The sequence below is a fragment of the Amblyomma americanum genome, chromosome 2 (genome assembly GCF_052857255.1).
Source record: "Amblyomma americanum isolate KBUSLIRL-KWMA chromosome 2, ASM5285725v1, whole genome shotgun sequence".
Taxonomy (NCBI): Eukaryota; Metazoa; Arthropoda; class Arachnida; order Ixodida; family Ixodidae; genus Amblyomma; species Amblyomma americanum.
In genome coordinates, this window is record NC_135498.1 from 221168143 (window position 1) to 221193656 (window position 25514).

Genomic DNA, 25514 nt, shown 5'->3' on the forward strand with positions numbered 1-25514 from the left:
GGTCACGGACCATCGTTTCCATAAGTTTCCCTACTCATGAGGTGAGGGAGATGGGCCGGAGGTTGTCTGTGTTTACCGGTTTCCCCGCCTTTGGGATAAAGGTTACCAATGATGTCTTCCAATCAGGTGGCAACGAAGTGTCCCCGGTCCAAATGGCGTTGATATATTCAAGTAGGGTTTCGTATGCCCGATCGGGGAGGTTTGCCAACAGTTTGACTGTGTCCTTATCCCTCCTGGGCGCCGTCCCCCTGCGCATTTTGGCAAGAGCCGCGTGAAGGTCGTGAAGTTGGAAAAGCTGATCCAGTTCCGGATTATCATTGCCTGCATACGAATAGTCCTGCCCATGCGGATCTTGATCCTGACTGAGGTATTTTGAGCGTAAGTCATTCGCTAGCTGCTCTGTGTTTCCTTGGAAATTGTGTATTGCGCGAGTGAGGTGTTTCTGGGTTTCCGAGCGTGTTTGTGTGGGGTCTATGAGACTCCTAAAGAGCCGCCAAGTGTTGCGGCTTGACATCTGTCTTGCTGCGCTGTTGCATCTATCTACCCAGTTATTGTCAGCGAGCTGGGCAGCATACTCGGCAGCTTGCTGGGTGAGGTCAGAGATGCGAGCGCGGTGCTTACGATTGTGCTTTTGCCGCCGCCATCGTTTAGCGAGGCTGCGGCGAGCTTCCCAGAGGTGTATCAGGTGGTTATCCACGTCCGATGCACGCTCCGTAAGCTGGATATGCTTTTCGTGTGAACGGAGTGTTTGCATGAGTCCGTGTGCCCAAGTTGAGTACTCTTGGTCCAAGAGAGAAGTTACTGGGAGGGCCTGGCGGAAAGCATTCCAGTCGGGAAGTTTGGCTGATGCAAGGGGGCGATGTAAGGGTCGAGTGTAAATTAGTGTTCAGTATGCAGTGGTCGCTACCAAGGGTGTCCTCAGTGTTGATCCACTCTGCGTGTCGGATGTGTTTCGTGAGGGTAAGGTCGGGGCAGGTGTCCCGAGTGACGGAATTCCCTACACGTGTCGGGTGAGCAGGGTCGGTTAGAAGAGTGATGCCCAGCATAGATATAAGTTCCGCCAACTTACGACCACGCGGCTCTTCCTTGCGATAGCCCCACATTGGACACGGGGCGTTAAAATTGCCCACTATTATGAGGGGGTCGCGACCCGCGATCCTTAGCACTGCGCTAAAGATGTTAGAAAAACTGATATTTTTGAGTTTTGGGGGGCAGTAGATATCAAGGATGTGTGTGGGACTGACTATCTGTTCGCCGTAGAGGGAGGGTGGAGACCATCACGTACGAATATTCCAGATTTAGGTCGAGATTAACCTCCTGCGCTGTGTAGGCGTTATGGACTAGGAGACAGGTGAACGGGTCTCGTTGGAAAGTACTATAGCCCGAGAGCTTGACCGCATCCCCGGTTTCTTGCAACGCAAGGACTGCAGCGGGGTGTTCAAGGTTGTCAATGTACGCCCTTAAGTTGGCGCGTTTGGTCCTGTCTTTGAAACCCCGACAGTTCCACTGTACAAGGGAAAGAGCTTGCTGTCTTTGCGGGGGGCAGCGCCCTCTAGGGGGTTGGTTGGGAGGGGACGCAGCCATGCCGATTTGAAGAGACTGCCTTGGAGAGCCGGAACATGTTCCGCCACCTGCAGCGGAAGCGGTTCCGGCTCCTCCGAGAGTTCGGTTAGATCAATGGGCCGATTGAATTTTGACGAGCGGATCGCCGCTCTGATTCACTAACTCCATTCACCGCCATAACTAACCTATTTAAATACTCCGTCTTCCCTCGCACCGTAACTGAATGGAATGCTTTACCTTCAATAGCACTACGTGACATAGACTCCATTGAAGAAATAGAAGATTGACGCCATCAAAATTATTGGCTTTGTGTTCCGAATTTTTTTCAGTGCTTTTTTTATATTCATGTTGCATTGTATTGCCCCTCCTGCGAGGGCCCAGAAGGGCCTGCAGTATTCTGTACATAAATAAATAATAAATAAAACGTTGCGAGCCGCCCCAGCACGTCCATCGCTCCGACCAACTCGTGAGTGACGGAAGCGATGCACTCGTCTTGAATTTTGGTTTTTCTGTCATCATCATCCTCTTGTAAGTGCCCCAAGCACACCGCAGATACCAAGTCATGTTCCGTCGCTGTCATCGCTGCAACTACGTGGCAGTCACTGGCAGCCTCGCAACGGGGAATGCCGTCGGCCCCCTCCCTCCCTCACATTTCCCTTACTCTCCTGTCTTTCTTCATGTCGACGAGAACGAGGAAAGTCTCCTCCAATCGCCAACCAATGAAGCGAAATCAGGCCAACCCCGCTTCTCTTTTCCTGCCATAAGCGCGAGTGCGTGTCCTTTTGCACATACGTGCATTGTTCGAGTTAGAAGCGAGGTTGTCAGGTGTGAAGCGTGCGACGGGCTTCACACCCGGTGGGTGTGCCAGCGGCACTGACCTTCCAGTCCTTTTACCAAGCTTTGGGCATCCATAAATGTGATATACGCGGCACTCTGACTTGAGCACAAGGAGTGCATCACTTTCGGTGCCAGTTCGCCATTTTGGATGAGATAGAGCCGCGGGCTGGCCTGGCAGGTTTGGCAAGGCTGTGCAGACGCTCGTGCCATCCTCGCCCATACTGCCCCAGATGCCACGGCCGGAAGCGCGTTGACCACTATGATCATCGTCGTATCTACCTCTGCCATGCGCTCTGTATGTGAGAGCAGTGTGGCACCCATATTATGGAAGCGCTCCGATACGCGCTTCGTTACGTGCTCCACTCAACCACTCGTGCCCGCGTTATAATTTTAAGGCAAAAGCCTTTAATGGCTCATACTGTTGTCCGTTGTCCGTTCGCAGAGGGTGTCACATGTTTAACTCGGGAACTAAAAAGACAGCAGAAAAAGAATGGTTGTTTCAGATAGAGGAGGAAAAAATGAACCTAGAAGCCAAATTTGATGTCTGTAGAGTAATTAATTATAGGCAAAAATGTGATCCAAAAGGCTCCTCGCACCATGATCAGGAGTGAGGAGCCTGTACCAAACTGATTCGTGATCGCTGTTTTTCACATCAATTGCAGTACACTGCAAGATTTCCTTAACTAAGATAAATACTCCGCCGCCTCTAGCGTTTGTCTTTTCTAAAGATCTGATAACCCGAAGGAAACACTTCACCGTCTCTTACTGAGTCGTTTAGCCATGATTCCGTAGCAAAAACGATGTCTGGGTTGACCATCTATGCCAAACCATAAAACTGATCGGTTTTGTTTTTAATGCTTTGGCAGTTTAATAAGAGAACAGAGCATTCAGAATTTTGGGACTTCCTATTGATTAAAACTGGTCATTCCTTATTTAGCTTATTTACAGACTGGGTATCCTCATCCCACCCAAAGGCCTCTCCATTTATAATTAGTTTGTCATATGCCAGGGACACCTTGTCCTTATCGTGAAGCTTTCTGGGCTTACCAACAGCTGAGAGCTTCTGACGAATTTCTCTGACACGCCGAGTGTAGTCCCGTGAGATAACATAATCAGAGCCTTTTAGTTTATTGCCGTTGCTTAGGATCAGTTCGATATCCTTGTATGAAGCACAGTTTGCTATTATTGGTCATTTACGCTCAAGGGTGTGTTTGCCTATCCTATGGGCCCGCTGAATCTCCCCTATGTTCACTTTTAACCTGTCCTGGCAAAGGTTCCTTACTAATTCTACAGAAGTTTGCCAGCTTTTGCATGGTTCCTTGTCTTCGAAGCCATAGAAAATAGCCCAAAAAAATCAACTTTTTTCCCGCGTAATGATTGCCCCCCCAAATTGATGTCAACATTTTAGAAAAAATGTGGGTTCATTGCGGGAATATATACAGCACAATGCAGGTGACATCTTCCCACGAGGTCCACTTTTTCAGCCCTTGCTGCCGGGGCACGTATTCTATCACTTTTGTGAGTCGTTCCAAGGAATCTGCTCATATCAAGGCCCAGTCATCAAAAGCTTATCAACACCACCTCTGCTGCCGGGGTCTGTATTGCTTTTTTCTATTCAGTACTGCCAGCCGCCATTTGGTAGCCAAGGCAGGAGTGGAACAAGCATAAAGCATACATCGTCGTACAGCGCGATGCAACAAAGCAAGCACACACAAAATAAAAAGCGAGCACAGAAGCAAGAACAAATACTCTGCATTTCTCATGAATACAAAGATGCAAAAAATAAGAGCATGAACAAATACACTGCGTGTATAACAGAGACACGACAGCAGATAAGAAAGAATCTTGGTTTGTCAAGCTGACCACGCCACGCGAAAGCCCGTTCCACTCTGATATTGGTTATGGAAAGACAGGAAACTGGTAAGCTTTAGTTCGGCATCGTGGCACTACTATGGTCGAGTTGTATGCCGCGTGTTGGCGAGAAGTATTATATTCCGTGGTAGAGTCAAAATTAATGTTTGTTAAATTATTAATAATACCACGCAGGAGTTTTAAACGGTGTAAGTTGTGGTGGGATTGAAGCGTCTATTCTATTCCGTGGTAGAGTCAAAATTAATGTTTGTTAAATTATTAATAATACCACGCAGGAGTTTTAAACGGTGTAAGTTGTGGTGGGATTGAAGCGTCTGGAGTTCAGATTGCCTTGGTAGATTAGTGACACAACCATCCATTCAGGCACATCCATCGGATGTGCCCGCTGCTCACGCAGACGCTCGTGCCTGAACTACCAATGCTGCCGCTTACTACAGAATCTGCTTCTGTCTGTTTGGACATGGAAAACTCTTTGGCCTGCCCGCTGGTTCTGCCGCTCAGATCCGACCTGTACTCTCCTATGGATTTCGTTAATACCCCGGCTGATGGCTGAGAAATGGCTGGTGCTTCCCGCGAGGCTGTGTGCTCCCGCCTGGAGATGATCTCAGTGTGGCACACTCGCCTCCACCACCTGGCCCTATGGCCTGCTTAAGATCAACGCTGCCAGTCTTTCAGAACACCCCTGTCACACTCCAGACAAGTCAGCCCAGAGCATGGTCTTTCTCGGGACCCACTCGGATGTCACTGTCAACCTTCTTTTGCACATCACCCACATTAGCAATTTCAGCCCTGGGTTTTTGTTTTTGTCGCAGATTTTTTTGCTCTTTGCTTTTATAATGTCTAAAGCCCCATAATCATGCAGTAAAAATTTAAGCTCGTGGTGCAAGTATTAATTGATTTGCAGTTATGGTGTCAAAATTGGACATCAGATCCCAGGTGGTCGAACAGGCGCCATCCTCCAGCACCTCTTTCCTACTTCCTTCTTTCAGTCCCTCCTTTATCCTACAGCAGTGTCTGGGGAGATGCGAGACAGATAATGTGCGATTTCCTTTCCCCAAAAATCAATATTCAATTGCTCAATGGATGTGAAAAGAACTGCTTTGATTATCGCAATTCGAAACAAAAAATTCAAGGAAAAAATTTGTTATTCTGCAGTGAGGAGTACTCTACAGAAAGTTTTTTTTTACTTAATAAGGGATAGATTGATTTTGCAGTTGCCACAAAAGGTGCCACTGTCTCCTGTTTGCCTTGCGTTTTGTATCATTTCTCCTCGTTCTTGTCGCTGACATACGTGTGTTCCAGCCGACAGTGTGTCATGTCAACAATACACATGTTCAAAATTTGTACACCCTTCCGGAAGGCGGCTGTAGACGAGATGAAGGCTTTCCCCAAATCTGTAATGCCCTCTTTATCGAGCTTCATGAAGCGCTTCAGTAACGCTCGGCGCAGAACCCAGCGCATCTTAGTTCTCGGCTTTCGCGAGGCATAGTACGTCTGGCTTGCACCAATTGTGAAACCAGCTGTCTACTATAAAAGAATTCATAAACAGGACGATAATCTCTCATATCTGCAATATTGATCAAACGCTATTCAGGCAGCAAGAAATTCCCTGTCAACAATAGGATTATGCAGTGCAGGTATCTCTTGGCCAGAGAAAAAGCGGAAGCTGCTTATGAGCATACCGAATATGCGTAGACAAACACTGTGCATTGCATGCTTCCAGCATGAAGGGTACGCCACACGTGTTGCACGAGTGGCGGTGCGCGAGTTGCAGTGTGCATGCCCTGGTCGTTTCTCGCAGCTCACTGTTGATGCTCACAGAAGGGGGAGAGCAGTAGAAAAAAAAGGAATAAAAGCGCAAAGTCAGGCGTCCATTTATTCTCACTGTTCCTTCGCTTCGGTTGCTGTTCGGCGACATCTGCATTGTCATTTCCAGGCTCGATCCCAACATTCACTTTCTACGGTGGTGAAAATCTCCAGTTTATCAAAAAGCGTGTTGTATTAATTCGTCTATTTGCCACAAGGAATATTCATGTCACCAGTTCAACGAATTCATCAATATAGGTGCATCAGCAAAAAGACTAGCAGAAGTTCCTCTAAAAAGATTACCTATCTTCACTCAATGGCCACCGCTCACAACCGCTGTGCCCTGGTGGTGTCAAAATGGCACATGTAAAAAATGTGTTTCAGCACAGCCCGTACTCATACAATAATATTTGCGACGCAAATATAAGCTTGATGGGTGTTTCACAAAACGTTAAAAAATCCGAGTGGGAAAGAGAGTATGGCTAGTGGCCTGCAAATTTGCCTATCATGCTGCTGCTGCTGCTTCTTCCTTAGACCACATAGCTCACTGGAAGTGCTTGAACAGCGATGCCAATAGCAACAGGCATCCTGGAGGTACTATCCTATTATTTTCATCCGTTACTGAGTTGTGAGTGGTGTATGCCGCCAGGGCCGAAAGGGTTGGCCGACATCCGCAGCAGCTTCGGTGGTAAGGTTGTCAATGTCTGCCCCTATCCTGTCAGCCCTCCCCTCTTCAGCCATTCAGGGCATCATACCCGGCCCCTACACTACAGACAGAATTGCTGCACGCATGGTTGGGCCTACCGACACCATACTCATTATGTTCGCCAGTACTGTCATCCTCCGCACTCTTTTCATTGCACCGCGTTTCACTGCCGCCCTCACAAACCATGCGCTCCTGCATGTCTTGAGGTCTATCAATGCTGCTCTAGTGCCCCCCCCCGCTAAGTGCCTCGAGTGCACTTCCCCCAACCCCCCGCTGTCCACATCGCCCTGGTGCCTGCACTGTCAGACAAATGAGCACTGTATGTTCACGTTTACCTGCCCCTAATTCGCACAGAAAAATAAGGAGTGTGTAAAGAAAGCTGCCAACTCCTCCTTTGCAGCCCCCTCCACTGTATGCCTATCCTCCTCTTACTGAGCACATGGTCTACACTCGTGCCTCGTTAATATGGACATTTTGGTTCTTGAGCAAAACTTTCCATAAAGTGAGTCATCCGTAGTAACTAATCTCAAAGAAAAAAAAGTGCCATGATTAAGGTCTGCTTCTGTGCATAGTGGTGGCTAGCCCATTATCCTGGTCACCATTATGCTTGGAATAGTGTGATGCAGCCTGGCGGTCTGACATGCACTTGATGCGCGTCGCATGGCTAAACGACCTAACCACTACTGTGACTGTTTACATCTCACGAACCACTGCTACATATCAGCACTCAGTAGGTTGACAGCCGCTGGATGTGGTTTTCTGTGTGGCACAAGTTGAAGAGGGAGTTTGTTTATTTATTTATTTATTTAGCAAATACTGCCGGCCTGTGTTACAGGCCTTAGGCAGGAGTGGGGTACAAACATATTGATAAAAATAACAAGTACATTGCAAAAGAAGCAGATAGCGAACAGAGCAAAAACCAGTACATACAACATAAAATCGATTACAAAGACATAGAACATATAATGACATCGATCCTGGCAGCAAACGAAGGCATCGGACTTGGCCCAAAACAAGGATACATAAGAGCTCTATACATCCTTCAGAGCTTGTAAAAATAAATCCACCGATTCGCAATTGACAACATCAGCAGGTAAACCATTCCACTTAATGATAGTATGGGGAAAGAACGAACACTTAAATACATTAGTTTTGCATGAAAACGCTGCAACTTTCTTAGTATGGTAAGAGCGTGTAGGGTGTCGAGATGTGTGCTCAACTAAAATTCCTTCCTCTATTGTTAGTTTATTGTGATAATACAAGTAGAATAACTTTAATTTTTCTCGATGACGACGCATGGCCAGGTGTTCAAGTCCTGCGGTTTGCAGTAGGGCTGTTGGGGAAATATTCCAACTGTAACAATTAAAGATAAATCTAGCAGCTTTGCGTTGGACATTTTCTATTTTAAGTTTGTTACTTTCGGTCCAGGGATCCCACACTGCCGCAGCATATTCCAACATTGGCCGAACAAATGTTTTGTAAGCTAAAAGCTTTATTTCTTGTGTGGATTGTGCCAGCGTTCTTCTCAAGTAGTGCAGTTGTCTTAGAGCTTTTTTTTCTATATACGATATGTGCTCGTTCCATCGAAGGTCTGAGGCTATCTGAATTCCTAAGTATTTAAAAGCGTTGACAACTAAGAGGGGCTCATTGGCTAAGCGGTATGTAAAACTAAAAGGATTCTTTTTACGTGTCACAGTCATCGCTACTGTCTTGTTGGAATTCAAAGTCATTTGCCATGTGGAGCACCATTTTTCTACTGCAGACAGTGAATCGCTTAAAAGGAGTTGATCTTCAGGGCTAGAAATTTCTTGATAAAGTATGCAATCGTCTGCGAAAAGCCGTATTTTAACATGTACGTTGTGAACTATGTCATTAATAAATACTAGAAAGAAAAGGGGACCCAAGACTGAGCCCTGCGGAATACCGGATACTACTGGGACAGCATCAGAGAGGACACCATCAACAACCACACTTTGACGTCTATGCGAAAGATAGGCTTCGATCCATGAGAGTAGGCACTCGTGTTTCAGTATAGGTTTTAACTTCTGCAGTAATTTTTGATGAGACACACGATCGAATGCTTTCTCGAAATCAAGAAAAACAATATCAACTTGATTATGCCTATCTAGTGCTGCCGCTAAATCGTGGACTGTTGCAATAAGCTGCGTTACTGTGGAGAGACCGCGACGGAACCCGTGCTGGCGATTATCAAGAACGTGGTTCTCCTCAAGAAAGTTAGTCAAGTGTTTACAGATGATGTGTTCAAGCAATTTTACTGAAGTGCACAAAAGAGAAATTGGCCGGTAGGAAGAAGGTGCTGATTTGTGTTGGTCTTTGGGAATCTGGGTGATTTTTGCGTGTTTCCAATCACTTGGCAATTCAGAGCAGTTTAGTGATTTCCTAAATATTAAAGTTAAATATTTGGCGGACCATTCAGCGTACCGTACCAGAAAGGCATTAGGTATTTCGTCAATCCCTGGTGACTTCTTTGTGTCCAAGTTAAGCAGAAGAGCTAGCACACCTTCCTCAGTTATGCAAATGTCACTGATTGGTGCCAGATCACTGATTGGTGCCAGTTTTCATCAGTCATGCATGCAATATGGAAAATTTTGAAGCGTGTCAGTTGGGCAACTGTGAAGCATGAAGCCACAAGAGAAAAGGCTTTTTCACTGCATCCCTCTGGGGTCCTGCACTCAAAATTGAGGAACTGAAACACCCATTTGGGGCAGTAGAGATTTTATTACCATCCATATTTACGAGACAAAATGCATGGGCCCTAACAGGCACTGTGCATTTTCCCCTTTTCCACTGTCCGGACAAAGAGTTTCCATATTAATGAGGTGGAAATACATTGAAAAAGTTTGGTTCTAGAAAAATTGACCAAAACTCAAGTTCATAACGGGGCTTGCAACGAGGCACAACTGTGCTCACCTTCTGGCTCGTGTATGGCAGTAGCACAAACACCTTCCCAGCCTCAACACAATCCAATTCTCCACGTTGTCGGTTTCAGGCCCGTCCGATTCTCGCCCCTCGTTACTCCCTCCAGTGATCTCCACAGTCTTTTGCCTCTTCCCCATGTCTACTTCCGTCCTGTTTTAAAGAATGCTTCCGTTACCTCGGGGCTATGTGGGGAGGAAGGGTATGTCTAGACCTGGCCATTCGATATTCGATTTATTATGCATTTTGCTAATCTCACCCCTTTTTTTAAAATGAAATAAACAATACTCCTTACTATTAAAATAGGATTAAATCGTTTTTTTTTTTTTTCATCTTTTAACATGCTTACTGGAGAGTGATACCACCAGGCGGCTTTGCGTCAGCTTGTTTTCGCATAAAACAAAGTACTGTGCCACTCAGGGAGTTTTATAAATGCACTCAAGGAAAACCTGGAAAACTCGGGGGAATTTGGAAACGTCAACTTGGTAGACACCCTGAAAGTGTACAACAGCTGTATCTTACCGGTACTCACCCACGGTGCAAAAATGTGGAGGCTAACGTAAAAAGTTCAGCTTAAGTTAAGGACGACGCAGCTAGCTATGGAAAGAAAAAATGATACGTGTAACATTAAGAGACTGGAAGCGGGCAAAGTGGGTGAGGGAACAAACGCGGGTTAATGACATCCTAGTCGAAATCAAGAGGAAGAAATGGGCTTGGGCAGGGTGTGTAACGCGCAGGCAAGATAACCGTTGGTCATTAGGGGTAACGGAGTGGATTCCAAGCGAAGGCAAGCGTAGTAGGGTGCGGCAGAAAGTTAGGTGGGCGGATGAGATTATGATGTTTGCAGGCATTGGGTGGCCGCAGCTGGCACAGTACAGGGTTAATTGGAGAGAGATGGGAGAGGCCTTTGTCCTGCAGTAGGCGTAGTCAAGCTATTAAGGATGTTGCTGTAGTGGTTTCCAGCCTAGGCTTTCCTTCCCTCTAGATACACTGAAATTCTTTGTATGTTCTTCTGAGCTTGCCCGAGTAACTGAAAGGCTTCACACAAGATTCTTGGTTGGGACTGCGTCAAGTAGTGCTTTCGTACCAGAATGTCGATCAGCATTTCGTGGCTTGGAGTCTGAATAAGTCCTTCTCTAGTGCTTGCACAGTTCAGTCCATGGCACTAGCACACGTACCTGCTTTGCCCCCTCGTGCCCTGCGGGGAAGCCTTTGCGGCTGTAAATGGTCATAGCACTCTTGGTTTTCATGCTGCGTTCCCCAGACCCAACCCACTTGGATGTTAGCGCATTGGTTCATAATGGAAATGTACAGCGCAAATACAGACAAGGACACAAGAAAGAATGACACGGAACACACGAGCGCTTGTGAGCGCTTGTCCTTTCTTGTATCCTTGTCTGTATTTGCGCTGTATATTTCCATTATGGATCACCAACATGCCCAGTCTGCCACCTTAGCATTGGTTCAGTTATCAAATGTTACATTCCCATCGTCATGCATTCTTTATGTTGGATTCCCAGCTGAAAGCGCATGCTCGTACGTAAGCACAGTTTTTATGCTTCACCCCTTGGCACCTATGTGCTGCAGAGAAGCTGCTGCCGCTGCATACCAGCTCTTTATGCTGTGTGCCCCTGTTTCGGCCCACTGGTACGTTTTCACATGTGCGGTTGGTCACTAAACATATTTTACAACCAGAATTTGCTTAAATTTTTAACATAGTAACTGGCAAATTGTGTTATCCAGGATTCTGTTAACTTGAAAAAAAGTAGTGTAATTGTGTGGGTTATTTTCTTCTGGCCGCGATTTTGAGCATATGCAGTGGGAACATATCAGCGAGGTCCTATCTACAGTGTTCACTTTGAAACATGTAACAGATGTTTACATGCAACGAAAGGTGCCTTACTTGTAGCTGAATCTACTTTTGTACTCCAGCAGCTCTGCACTGTTTAACAGTGTGCTCTTTTTGCTTCACAGAGTGTACTGTGATGTTTGACTCTGAGCATGTTTTTGACAGTTTTGTTTTATTCACTTTGCCTAGTCTGCTTTTGTTCTGACGAGTGCACTACAGCACATGGCATTTGCATTTTATGTCTTCTCGGTGTGATCCGCACTCATGGAGCAAGTTTGTGTTCCTGATCAGATGTGCTAACAGAGAAGCTGATTGCGGAAGAGTTGGGATTGGGGCCTCGCTTCTTTGCCGTTGGCCATGTGTAGAAGAGGGTTGCCTCATCTCTCCCTGGAAGCAGCAAGGTTGTGCTTCTTCCAGGGGGGCAGGCCCCTGTGCTTGCGTAGTAGTCTCTGCACGCAGTGGCTAGCAGCTGTGTGCGGAGTGAGGCACTGTGCACGCTGTATTGCTCCTTTTTATTTTGTTTCCCTCCTAAGGCTTGAATGTGTGCGCATTCCAGGATGGACGCAGGCGGCATGCAGGTTGCGGCGCAGGAGAGGTAGTGACACCCATTGGCCCTCTCTCTTCTTCTTCTTGTGTGTGCATGCGCGCATGCTTCCACTGGCCAAGATGCATGCTGCCTCCTCCTTTCCACGGGGGGGCATATTCGAGTGCTGGGGAAGGTGGCTTGCCTGTGCCGCATTCGGTGGGCTCTCCCTTGTGCATGTGCTTCTGCTGGCTGAGCGATTGGCTGAATGCGGTAGTGTGCAATGCAAAACCTTTTTTGGTACTAACCGGTCAGAAGCACCAGCAGGCTACAACAGTACGCAGCCCTTTTCCTTTCAATCGAATTGGACTTGGCACACTGTAGCACGTTTGGGCATTGTTAACTTGAACAAAGAAGATTGGATTAATGCACAAACCTGCACGTGGTGCTGGCCCAAGGTATCCGACTGTGCACTGACACAAAATACCAACCAGCTGCAGGTTAAGGGAATCCTGATGTTGCATCTTTTAGGCCCTGCAGTTCCTCCTCGAACTCATCTTGCAATCACTATTTCTGGCAGCGTCAGGGGTAGAATGTCATTGGCCCATGCAGCCCGTGATGGTGGTTAATTTTACAGGGACAAAGTGAGCTTGGCTTGTTTGGACCCAGGGCCGCATGGATTCATGCCCAAGTGGTTGTGGGTAAAGTAGGAGAGAATTTGGCGAAGCAGAAACCCGATCCCTTGTTCCAGTTCATTTCGGAGAACCCGTATTAGTTAGAGAGTGTAATTGTCTCGAAAATAGCGCAGTTTGTATTGACCAGAAGCCACGCAGAGAAGAAAGCGCGGTTTGGAGGGTGACCCTTGCATGCCATGCTTTGTGCAGTTTGTATCAAGGGGGCTTCCGCTCATGTGTTCACACAATGCCACAAGTGGTGGCAGAATACTCGGTGGTGCTCTGCTGTCACCCACCGGGGCTGTTGTGAGGGTGGCGGTGTCCAAAGAGGGGCTGCTCTTGTTGTATCTGCTGATCCTGGCTGTGTGCTTGCCTGCACAGCCACAGGCCCTAGAATTCTAATGATTGACACTGAACATCCATACACAGTTGAGGGGGCTGACCTGAAAGGGGTAACATAATACCGCGTCAATAATCTTGAGTTTAAAAACAGTGTTCATAAACTGTGTGGCCAGTATGTGAAGAAAGATTGCAGAAAACACTGACTTCATGGATTCCTAAATGAGTCTAACCTAAAGGGTAAAACGCACCATTTAAGTTAAAATGTAACATCAGAGAGCGGACTGTCCTCCATGCAGATACTGTTTGGATTGCTGCCTGTTTGGACTGTCAGTGCATTCAGTTTACCTGAAAAGTTTCCCGCTTACCAAACGTCAGTCTTGGATGGGAGTGGTCTCCTTCTGTCTTCAGTGTCGCAAGAGGCTTCCCCAGCTGGAGGTGGCATGGTAGTCTGCTTCTGGCAGCTTCTCACCCAACTCGTGGTGCCTCGGCTGCCGATCGAGCCACCCTGGTGTTGAGTGGAGAAACGCCCCCATCAACAGCAGTAGGTGAACAGGTTGGCTTGTGGTGACACCCCATGCTGTGTGTGTGGCAAAGATTTGTTCTCGGTCGCAGTGGGGCCCTTGCTGTGTCTGTAGCCTGGGGCTGCTAGGAAACCTAACTAGCCTCTGTGTGAGGACCTGCTCCTAAGCCTAGGGACAGGAGGGGGCTGATTGCCAGCCTCTGCCTCGGCCTGGCATTTCGTTTAGCCTCCTTCTCTTTTGTCTTTCTGTTGCATTGTGCCGGCTGCTGCGGGGGTTGGCAGCAGATGCCTGACGCACATGCATTCGTCTTTGCTGGTTTGCACTGCAGCCGTTGTGAGGGCACGCATGCTCTGGAGTAAGGCCACCCAGCACAGGTGTTGTGGGCGGGTGGGAGAATGGGAGAAATGCTGCCAAGCTTTTTACTGGAGTGGTGCAGGGATATCATCACATATCATCACTTGCTTACGTCCCTGTCTTGACAAGGAAGGCTTCTCTGAGCTGTTTTCTGCTGGTCGTAGTGTTCCGGAAGGAATTTCCATGGGCTGTTTATGTGTGCTATTTCGTTCCACAGTGTCAGCTCTGTGCAGGGCCTCCTTGAGGAGTATGTCTGCCACAGGTTCACTCCGAAATCTCTCTTCCTCAGCCATGTTGGCAAAATGTTTGCAGTGTGGGATCAGTATTTATTGAGTTGGATGTGCTAGTGTCATGTGACACAGAAGCAATAAAGATGTCCAAATTGGAAAGGGTGACCTTTTGGCACCCACTGCTTAAGTCACTACCAGACTTTGGTTGCTGTTAAGGGGTTGTATTTTGCAAGGAACAGGTGAGGGAAGAACCAGGTTTGCCTGCTGACTCGGGTAATTGTGTGAAAAGGGCATGGCATTTTGTTGGCCATCGGTAGTCTTGCACTGCATGTTGTTCTTCTGAAACTGGTTTTAGTTTCTCCCACGCACTTGGAAGCTGAATTCTTGAGACAACCAAGGTGCCAGGGCAGGCCACCATCCTTGGTGCAGGATTTCCTGGTGGCCAGTGCTAAGCTTGTACTTGATATGCGTTCTATTTGCACAGTTCCTCACGGTTGTCCCTTCAGTGCTGCTTGCTCGAGGTGCAGCAGCAGCAGTAGTGGCTGCAGTGTTGGTCTGGCAGTCTTCACTGCCAGTGTGCTTGACGTGTCTTGCATGGTCAGTGGGAGATTTCTTGTGCCTGGCCACCACCTCTCCTGACCTGACGCGCATGCAGCTTCCAGGCATTGGCAGCATGGGGCTGGGCCTTCCTCTGCAAAACTGCTGTGCTGCCTCTTCTTCAGCTGTGGCCCGTGTTGTGCAGGACTACAAGCAGGACGAGGACCCCTCGACCTTTGTGTCCCAGAAGACTGGCCGGGGCCCGCTCAAGGGTGACTGGATGAAGACGGCCAACCCGGTCATGTGCGCCTACAAGCTTGTCACGGTCGAGTTCAAGTGGTTTGGCCTGCAGAGCCGAATCGAGACCTACATTCAAAAGGTGGGCTGGCTTGGAAGGGGCTGACCGAGGATTGTTCTGCATGGCTGCATTGGATTGCAGCTCGGAGTGGCCTTACGAGAGGACAAGGGGGGCGTCATTGCGAAGGTGCTGAATGCCAGTTAGGTTGGCTTCCCACCACTGCACTGCTAGTGCACAGCTTGTCACAGGCATGGGAGTAGGACATTTACTGCATCTTGCTGCGTTCATCTTTCTGAGGGTGTTGGCATATTGCTCACTGCACTGCTGTGTGCACAACATTCAGGGTGGGAAGATCTGTTGAGTAGAAACTGCGAGAGATTGTCAGGAATACTTTGGATAAGTTTCATACAAACAGTCGTTCAACGTAGTGTGCAACAGATGGTGCCACTAGAGACACCTTGCAGTCTTTAAGATCCGTTGAAAGTCTTTGAAAGATTTTAGTCAAAAATCGTGATTTACAAAAGAAAACCATACCAAACTCGTGAATAAAGAGAGAAGTAATAATAATAGTACTTAAAGAGGATCTTAAAGGGGCTGTGAATAAAGTTTTAGTATGAATAAAGTTGTAGTAAGACAGCCTTAGGAGCAATGGAAATGGAAAGGGGAAAAGCAGCTGGGGAGGATCAGGTAACAGCAGAACTGTTGAAGGATGGAGGGGACATAGTGCTAGAAAAACTAGCAGCCCTGTATACGCAATGCCTTATGACCTCGACCGTACCAGAAGCTTGGAAGAATGCAAACATTATCTTAATTCATAAGACGGGAGACGCCAAGGACTTGAAAAATTACAGACCGATAGCTTACTATCCGTTGCCTACAAGGTATTTACTAAGGTAATCGCTAATAGAGTCAGGGCAACCTTAGACTTTAATCAACGAAATGATCAGGCTGACTTCCTTAAAGGATATTCCACAATAGATCATATTCACACTATCAATCAGGTGATAGAGAAATGTGCAGAATATAACCAACCTCTATATATAGCTTTCATCGATTACGAGAAAGCATTCGACTCAGTGCAAACCTCATCAGTCATACAGGCATTGCATAATCAGGGGGGAGATGAGCCTTATGTGAAAATACCGGAAGATATATATAGCAACTGTACAACTACTATAGTCCTCCATTAAGTCAGCAATAAAATTCCGATAAGGAAGGGCGTCAGGCATGGAGACACGGTCTCGCCAATGCTGTTCACCGCCTGTTTACAGGAGGTATTCCGAGGACTAAATTAGGAACAGTTTGGAATAAGAGTAAATGGAGAATACCTAAATAATCTGCGATTCGCTGATGACATTGCCTTGCTGAGTCACTCAGGAGGTGAACTGCAAATCATGATCAATGAGTAGACAGGCAAAGCAGAACGCTGGGTCTAAAAATTATCATGCAGAAAACCAAACTAATGTTCAACAGTCTAGCAAGGAACAGCAGTTCACAATTGGCACCGAGGTGCTAGAAGTGGTAAAGGAATACTGAGGGCAGATAGTTACTGCTTATCCGGATCATGAGAGGGAAATAACTAGAAGGATAAGAATGGGTTGGAGCGCATATGGCAGGTTCTCTCGGATCATGAATAGCAGGTAACCAATATCCCTCAAGAGAAAAGTGTACAGCAGCTGTATCTTACCGGTACTCACCTACGGGGCAGAAACGTGGAGGGGAACGAAAGAGGTTCAGAAGTTAAGGACAACGCAGCGAGCCATGGAAAGAAAAATGATAGGTGTAACGTCAAGAGACCAGAAGCGGGCATAGTGGGTGAGGGAACAAACACGGGTTAATGAAATCCTAGTCGAAATCAAGAGGAAGAAATGGGCTTGGGCAGGGCATGTAATGCGAAGGCAAGATAACTGCTGGTCCTTAAGGGTAACGGAGTGGATTCCAAGAGAAAGCAAGCGTAGCAGGGGGTGGCAGAAGGTTAGGTGGGCGGATGAGATTAAGAAGTTTGCAGGCAAAGGGTGGATGCAGCTGGCAAAGGACAGGGTTAACTGGAGAGACATGGGAGAGGCCTTTGCCCTGCAGTGGCCGTAGTAAGGCTGATGATGATGACGATTATGCCTAAAGGATGCCGCTTCACATCGTTGCGTGCTTTTTGCTGCTAGGATCACGGTTACTTAACTCTGAGTGCCTATCTTTGGTTATTGCGCGCTTCACCAGCGTGTTTAGTGTGTTGTACATGATGTGCCTGCGTGTCTTGCCACTGTGTTGCGTGCTGCTGCGTTGGTAACACCAGCGAAGTGGCCGAAGTGCTGTATTTACATGATTGTAAGTCGAGTCAAATGTAAGTCGACCCAGATTATCAGATTTTCAGACCATTTTATTTCCTTTCAGTTGAAAGTGGAATGCATCCTGAAACCGCGCAAAAAAAGACAAAGGACGAGGAAGAAACCAACAGGACAGAGCGCGGAACTTCAACTGGTTTATTACAACAGTGCGTCACATTTATGCAATCATCGTAATCACGTGGTAACATGACAAACGATCATCACGTAACAATTGTGCGCAGGCGTGTATGAGACATAATGCAATCTAGATATGAATACTCTTTATCGGACAGGTTAACCGAGGTTTTACAGTAGGCGTCATACACTTCTCTGCTTAGTTTAGACCCGAACTTTTTGAGGGTAGTGGTATCGCGGAACCGAGGCGTGCAACCACGGCAGTGGCGACAATAGTCGGCCACGTGTCCTCCCCCCGCCAATGCGCCTACTCCTGCGTGGTGCTCCTGATGTCTGACGTTTATACAACATCCAGTTTGTCCGATGTAGCTTTTGCCACAGGACAGGGGTATACGGTAAACAACCCGCCTTTTGCACGGGACAAATCTTTCTGCGTGCTTGATACCGCATTCTTCTTCGTGCTTTCCCTGCGCCTTGTTGCATAGGCCGGCCAGTTTTTGGGGTGCGGTGAAGACCACCGGCACGTCGCCCTTCTGAGCCACTTTTTTCAAGTGATGCGAGATCTGGTGGTAGTATGGGATGGCAACGGGTCTCTTCGAGTTGCGCTTCTTCCCTACGGCGGTGCTCAGGTACGCCCCTGGCTTCACTGGCAAGGGCCTCTAGAACAGAGCTGATTAACTCCCCGGGGAAACAGGCCGTGGTCAGCCTTTTTAGCTGGAAACTCACGCTGTGTGCCATTTCATGATTACAGGATTTGTCCAGAGCAAGTCCTGTAATTTCCCCGGGGAGTTAATCACCTCTGTGCTAGAGGCCCTTGCCAGTGAAGCCAGGGGCGTACCTGAGCACCGCCGTAGGGAAGAAGCGCAACTCGAAGAGACCCGTTGCCATCCCATACTACCACCAGATCTCGCATCACTTGAAAAAAGTGGCTCAGAAGGGCGACGCGCCGGTGGTCTTCGCCGCACCCCAAAAACTGGCCGGCCTATGCAACAAGTTGCAGGGAAAACACAAGGAAGAATGCGGTATCAAGCACGCAGAAAGATTTGTCCCGTGCAAAAGGGGGGTTGTTTACCGTTTACCCCTGTCCTGTGGCAAAAGCTACATCGGACAAACTGGATGTTGTATAAACGTCAGACATCAGGAGCACCACGCAGGAGTAGGCGCATTGGCGGGGGGAGGACACGTGGCCGACTATTGTCGCCACTGCCGTGGTTGCACGCCTCGGTTCCGCGATACCACTATCCTCAAAAAGTTCGGGTCTAAACTAAGCAGAGAAGTGTATGAGGCCTACTACATTCTTTTTCTGGCTGCCACACCATACTTTTTGTATCAAGAAGGAATCTGGCTCGTGTGTCAGCAAAACCTTGGTTAACCTGTTCGATAAAGAGTATTCATATCTAGATTGCATGATGTCTCGTACATGCCTGCGCACAAGTGTTACGTGATGATCGTTTGTCATGTTACCACGTGATTACAACGATTGTATAAATGTGACGCACTGTTGTAATAAACCATTTGAAGTTCTGCGCTCTGTCCTGTTGGTTTCTTCCTCGTCTCTTTTCTTTTTTTTTGCGCTGTTTCAAGATGCACTTGACTAATAGCCACCAACTAGCCCGTCTCTCTCTATTACACTTGAAAGTGGAAGACAAGGCAAAAGGCATGGAGCCTGACAAGGCCGCGACTCCCATCTTTAGTTCGGAGCAGGCAAAACTTCAATACATTTGCAGGGATTTCTCGTGATGAAACGGTGTACAGATAGACATAAAATGTAAAGTACAGATGAACACAAAATGCTGGCTGTCGATTAACGCAACGTTCGAAAGCACATCAGAGGATCCGCGACAACACACTGGCGAGAAAAAGAAACCGCTGGATAACATGCTGGCAGAAACGTGGGAAAAAAAAACTTTTTCGCAAGAGTGGTGATTTGCATGGCCATATGAGTGCAGCTATATACATACGATATCATCAGTGATCATTAGGAATGCTTTGTACTGTAATTTGAAGGGCTTAAATGGTAGCGTAATATCAATGTAGGACTCGTGATGGTTAAATAACTTTGTTGCTTGATAATCAACATTCTGTTTCCCATAATTCTCACTTTTATTGTTTTATGTGTAGGGGTTCGAAAGATATAGTGTGGCGATATATCTAAATCTAGTGTAAAGCTTTATTTTATGGATTAATTGCATCAGTTTTAGAGTAATACTTTGTTGGCTGGTAATATATCATGTCTTAAGAAGACCCCCATGTCACATTGCAGAAAAAAAACAAACTTTGATGGCATTTAAGCTTGGCCTTTAATATTGGAACGTACTAGCATTATCCTGTGGCCGCTGCTTATTGCCAGCCTCTACCGACTTTCGTGTGCGGGTGTGCCTGTGGGCACATACTAAACCGAAAATGTATTAGTCACTGGACTACTCGTCCACACTTGCGCCATCGTCCTCACTAGCACTGCCATCGTGATCGCTGCTACGGTCTCACAGAACGTCGTTCTAATGTCGTCGTGCAGCGAAATTCCGCACTTCGCAAACAGCCACTTCACGACATCGCGTGGAAAATTTTGCCTCGCTGCAGTTGCCACACCTGTATCGCCCGTTGTGAATGTCGAGCTTGCGGCCCAGCAGGCAGTTGTTCTTTTCTTCGGTGTAAAGAACGACAGCCATCTTCAATGTAGCCATGAACGAGCTCCAGTCACTTGCCGGACCCGGAGCACAAATGACGACTGACGAAGCACTACACTAAAAACTTGTGAAACACGGCTGGCAGTAGTCAAATGTGCCAGAGCCTAAGAGAAACTACGCGTGAGCGGCGTCACCTTTTCCATCAGCTACCGACACTCCCCAGCGCAGTGCAACTGCAATCTGCAACCAGGTGTGGGGAGTGGAAGGGGGGGGGGGGGGGTGCCAGTTTGCTGCTTATCGACAGCCACCATCGGCCGCTGCGTGTGGGGAGGGGATGCCAGTTTTGTGCACTGACATAGCAGCTGCTCTGTTCAAGGCCAGCACCAAGAGTGATGCGACGGAGCCGCGCAGCAAATATGCAACCATGCCATAGCATGCCTGATATCTCGTTTGTCTTTATTTATGCTGCCATGTTTTGGCTGTTTTGATTGCAAGTCGGCCCCCCCACTTCGGGTTTTCAAATTTTGAAAAACAGGTCGACTTACTATTGTGTAAATACGGTACCAGGCAAAAGATCTAGCCACGAAAGTGGAAATATTGAATGTGAATAAGAACGGCGCTTTATGCCGTGACAAATACGAAGTGATAAGAACAGTCTTGGCCACGTACTTCAAAAATGGAAAAGGATCTTGGAGGCGCTTGACAGTGAGGCCTTCAATGCCAGAAGAAAAAGACTATAGACAGCGGCCCACACAGAACTCGAAGAACCCGTACTCTGGTGGAACTCAACATGCACGTGAGGCCCATCTCCCTGTGTGTGGGCCTCTAGTTTGAGCTCAGGCTGAAAGGTTTTTTGCGAAAATGACCATTGAAGATTTTAAACCTTGACTCGCTTGTTTTAGATTCTGACTTTTAAAAGGACTATGCAATAAGTCTAAAGTTGCTTGTTTTCAATGTTTAGAACAGATGCTGCATAGCATTCACACTACATATGAGTTCTCGGAATGGCAATTTAATATGAATTCTTAAAGACAGTGTTTTTTAAAATTCGCGGGTAGATTGGTGTGACTGATTTTGGAAGTACTCATCCAAGGATAGATGTCACGACTTTAATGATGTGGGCAGGTCAACACAAGCTACCATTCGCTGGAGCCTCTGCAGCCGTGAAAATCTTCTGCTCAAGTTGCTGCGTGGACCCCTTAGGCAGGCGCGACCCAGCCGGGTCCTTTATTGCCGACAACAATAAACGAGAAGGAAAGGAGCTGATGTGTACATGTGAAAGCCAGCAAGGCAAAGACCCTTGCGGGGGATAACACATGCGACAACCAGAAGTTGCGAACCGAATGTCAGCGGATGATTTATTCATGGGTGGGGCGCAGTCGCAGAGCTTCTTTATTTTTTTCTTGTGCCCGGCTTGTACGAGTTTAGAGGGGAGAGGAGGAGTGTCATTTTTAATTGCCGATATCTTGAGTTATTGAAGCTAGGCTAGCTAAAAAATTCTTGTGCTGGGGTGACCACTGATGGAATGCCTATCTCACGCCTGCGTTACTTAACATCAATAGATTCACTTGATATAGTCCTTTTAAAAATGTGCTAAGCGAAAGAGCCTCCCTGAATGAAGTGATCGAGGAGTGGCGAACCATCAGGCTTCGGTATCCATCCGGATGTCGATGCAGGCACAGTCACTCTTCCTGAGGCCCTAGGGTTTAGAGATAACAATGGTCATGTAAATAAATCTGCGCTGGAAATTAGCAAAAACCGATTGAAAGATTGGTGGCTGAAAAGCAGAGAGGGCACATAAGGTTAGAAGCGTAGGACTGAAAATGTATTGAAAGAAAATGGTGAATTTCAAGTCAAATTTACGGTGCAGTTAAACATGTATAAAGAAAAAAAGCCGAGCGTGGTGGCAACTGCCACCACCCCATTTCAAAAGGGACTTTTCTAACTTCCATTCATCCATCCAGCAACTGGCTGTGTGTGATGCTAGGAATACATTAAGCGCCGATGAAACAGTGCTGTTTTGTAGCAAAAGATACATTGGCCACGAACTCGCAGTTTCGCCGTGCTTGCATTCCCACGGTGGTCGCACCGCACCATGTGACCAGCCACGTGACCAACCGCGTGACGAACCACGTGACAACAATAGCCAGACAATCAGACTAACCTAGACTTGCAATCAAGCTTAACCAAGGTTAACCAAGCTATGCCTTAGCTTTCGCTACGTATATCCTGGCATAGCCGAGCTAAGCCACTGCCAATTTTTTTAGAGCACTCCCGTACAAAACGGTCACATTCAAAGGTGACCCTTGCACAGCAGGAAAACGCAGCAAGGAATGTGTTGCCCGGCTACTTGCCACCAGCATGACGGTAACAAAGTGTTTGTCGTTCTTATTGATTGGGAAGGAGCAGAAGCCGAAGTAATTCAAGGAGGCGAAGCACTTTCCTGTTGATTACCATGCTAACAGATCAAGGCATAATTCAATACATCAAATGTATTGAAATTTGTTTTCAACATCAAAGGTTTAAAAAAAAAAAACACGCAGGACGGTGAAGGGTGAGGCATTTTCGCTCCCGATCTCGAGCTCGCCAAATTGTCTGGGGTCTGAAGGTACTGCTTCCTTCATGGTGTTTCAGTGTAAAGTATGTTTACATAGGGTTCCAGTTTAAACTGCTACGTACTCTCCCATGCTCCAGCGCTCGCATGCTTTCTAAGCATGTAGTTGCACTGCCGGACGCGCAGCTGCACGCCGAGCGAGCCACAGCCGCTGTGCCAGTTTTGCAGAGCACCCCCCTTCCTCTCCCTGCCTTCCACAGGAGCTCTTGTCAAACGATAAACACGACATGGTGTTATTGGGGCAGCATGTTGGCACGCTGCCAAGGTCTGCGCTGTGGATGGCGGCAAAATTGAGAAATTCTGTACGAAAAGCTAACTGTAAAAAAAGAACACTTTTCACCGACAAAAGTGGGGGGTAGGTTCATTACGTTAGTATGTACGGTAGTTCAGTATAACCGAAATTTGTAATATAAACTTGCGTCAGAAACGCATGCAGTAGCGTCACATTTCATTCATTGAAGGGGCTCAGGCGACCCTTACTAGAGAACCAGTGAGACCTTTTTCTTGGTTTTAGGGGTGCTTGTGGCAATTCCGGAGGCCGCAAAAAATGAAACGGCAGTTAGGTTGGCTTCTTTTCACAGCATCACAAGCAGGTCAAGTGCCAACTGGATGGCTTCCCCGCATCACAGCTGTGTTGCATGGACAGTGGTATGTCAGAGCGAAAGCTATTGCTGCTGTTTTCACCACTTACACGACAGCCGATGTGAGCATAGGATGGTTACTGAAAGCCTACGACAGTCCACATCAGTGTGGCGGCAATCACTTTTGTAGGCGACAGAAAAGTCCTACAGTAAAATCTCGTTACTACGAACATCAGATTAACGAAATTTTCAGATTTACGAATTTTTTTAAGTCCCCGCCTAAATGCCTATATCTTAAATGTAAAAAACTTTCAGTACTACGATTTTCATATTACCGAATATTTCAGAATAACGTATGTAATTTAATCTCACAATCGTCGCAAGACGCTTCGTTATTGCGAAGTTCCGTCGAAGTTTCGTACCAAATCCCTCAAGCTGACGCCTATCATCATCCGAAGCAGCAGCTATGCGCTGGGGAACCCGTTGCAACGGATACAGCCCCAGCGGCATCGGCATCAACGCGAGCGTCGCGTTGAATGAATTTAGGCTAGACGGCGCAAGCTGCCGCCCGATACAAAGGGTAAGGCCATTATCATCCATCCAGCGTGTGGTCGCATACTGCACCGTAGTCGTAAGCCTATTCAGCGCAGTGTCACCACGTCGACAGCGAACGGTAGGATCTGCAAAGTTATCGGCGCTGTGATTGTGTTGTGCATTAGCTTTTCTGACAATAAGTTCTCCTGGCCCCGCGTTAAAAAGAAGCGACGCCAGTTTTCGCTTAAAGAAAAAGTGGACATTTTGTCGCAGCTGAATGCTGGAAAAAAGCAAGTGGACTTTGTGCAGGGAGCTTGACATCACACCGTCAACAATGGCAACGATGCTCAAAGATCGGGACAAGATCATAAAACTACATCGAGAGTCGCTCCCTCAAGAAAACGTCTGCGGCTGGGCAACTACCGTGGACAGCGACTTCCGAATTATGTGGACAGCGACAGAGTGGCGGCTACATCCACGGAGCTCACCACCGAAGACATCGTGAATCAAGTGTGTGAGCAAGAATAATGTAGTAGCGACGAAGACGATGCCGACACTGCATCAGCGCACGAAGAGGAAGAGATTGTTTCCGCCTCGGATGTCCTAGTTTTTCTAGAAAAGGCTTGATCATTCGTCGGGCGCTGAAAAGATGTCCCCGATGACGTGCACAGGAAGGTCGAGGATGTGGAGGCGTTCGTCCTGCAGCGCTTGTCATCTACTCGCCAGAAGAAGATGAGATTTCTTCAAGCAATAAATTGTAGTTAAACTGTGCCCAGCGTTATCGTTTATTATTTACTTACCAATACGTAAATCTGCTGCAAAGGTACGTAATTTTAGTTCTTGTGATGCGTTACTGACATAAAAATAATGGTTTTTCAGTACGATATTTCAAAACAAATTAAATTTGGCGCTCCCATGAAGTTCGTTGTAACGAGATTCTACTGTATTCCTACTGGTGCAGAACCCAACATGCCAGAAGACCAGGTGGATCACGCATGCCTATGAGCCAGCATAGGGAATGATGATCGGTCACGATAGTACACGGACGTCCACCCAGGTACACAGCACAGGTGGACAGCAAAGGCAAAGCATTCTGAATCAGTGTAGTTGCTCTCGGACTTTGTGAATGTGTAACTGGCATGCATGTTCGGTGCCAGTATGTGTCTGGACAAGCACCGCCCCAAGGCCGATGCCAGCTGGCATCAGTGTAGATCTTTGTGGCAGCAGTAGGATCAAAGGGGCGCTAAAGAGCTGCTGAAGTCGGAGCAAATTTCAGCTGGTTGAAAGACTAATCACATTCGGATGCCCACACAAACTGCTACTCTCCTTAAGTAAGAGTAGTGAAACACGGACCGAAGGAGAAGACACAAACAACAGGACTGGCACTGACTAACGACTGAAATTTTATTGAAAACAGCAGGGCTTTAAATACAAACGGCATCACATGGCCAAGTAGATAATGAATCGGCACAAGATTGTCCAACCAGCGTCAAAACCCACTGAAACATTTATCACAGAAGGCGTGAACAAACGTACAGCCCGAATATTGCTGGAAGGCATGCGAAGCTACTTAAAAAGCGGATGACTCATGAAAAATAACAGAACAAGAAGTCATATCATGGCCACGCCTCTGTGACAGATGTTTCAGTCGGT

At 47.2% G+C, this 25514-nt stretch overlaps 1 protein-coding gene across 2 annotated transcripts in view; it reads left to right on the plus strand.

The window, feature by feature from the left end:
• The window catches only part of vib (phosphatidylinositol transfer protein vib), a 52723-nt gene that overhangs the window by 17789 nt on the left and 9420 nt on the right, over positions 1-25514 (plus strand). Inside the window, exons 5-6 of one of the 2 annotated variants that reach the window (XM_077655757.1) lie at positions 12127-12165; positions 14957-15130. In XM_077655757.1, coding sequence (XP_077511883.1) covers positions 12127-12165; positions 14957-15130 — 213 coding nt within the window. The remainder of the gene's footprint in view (positions 1-12126; positions 12166-14956; positions 15131-25514) is intronic. The other variant, XM_077655758.1, reaches the window with a different exon arrangement.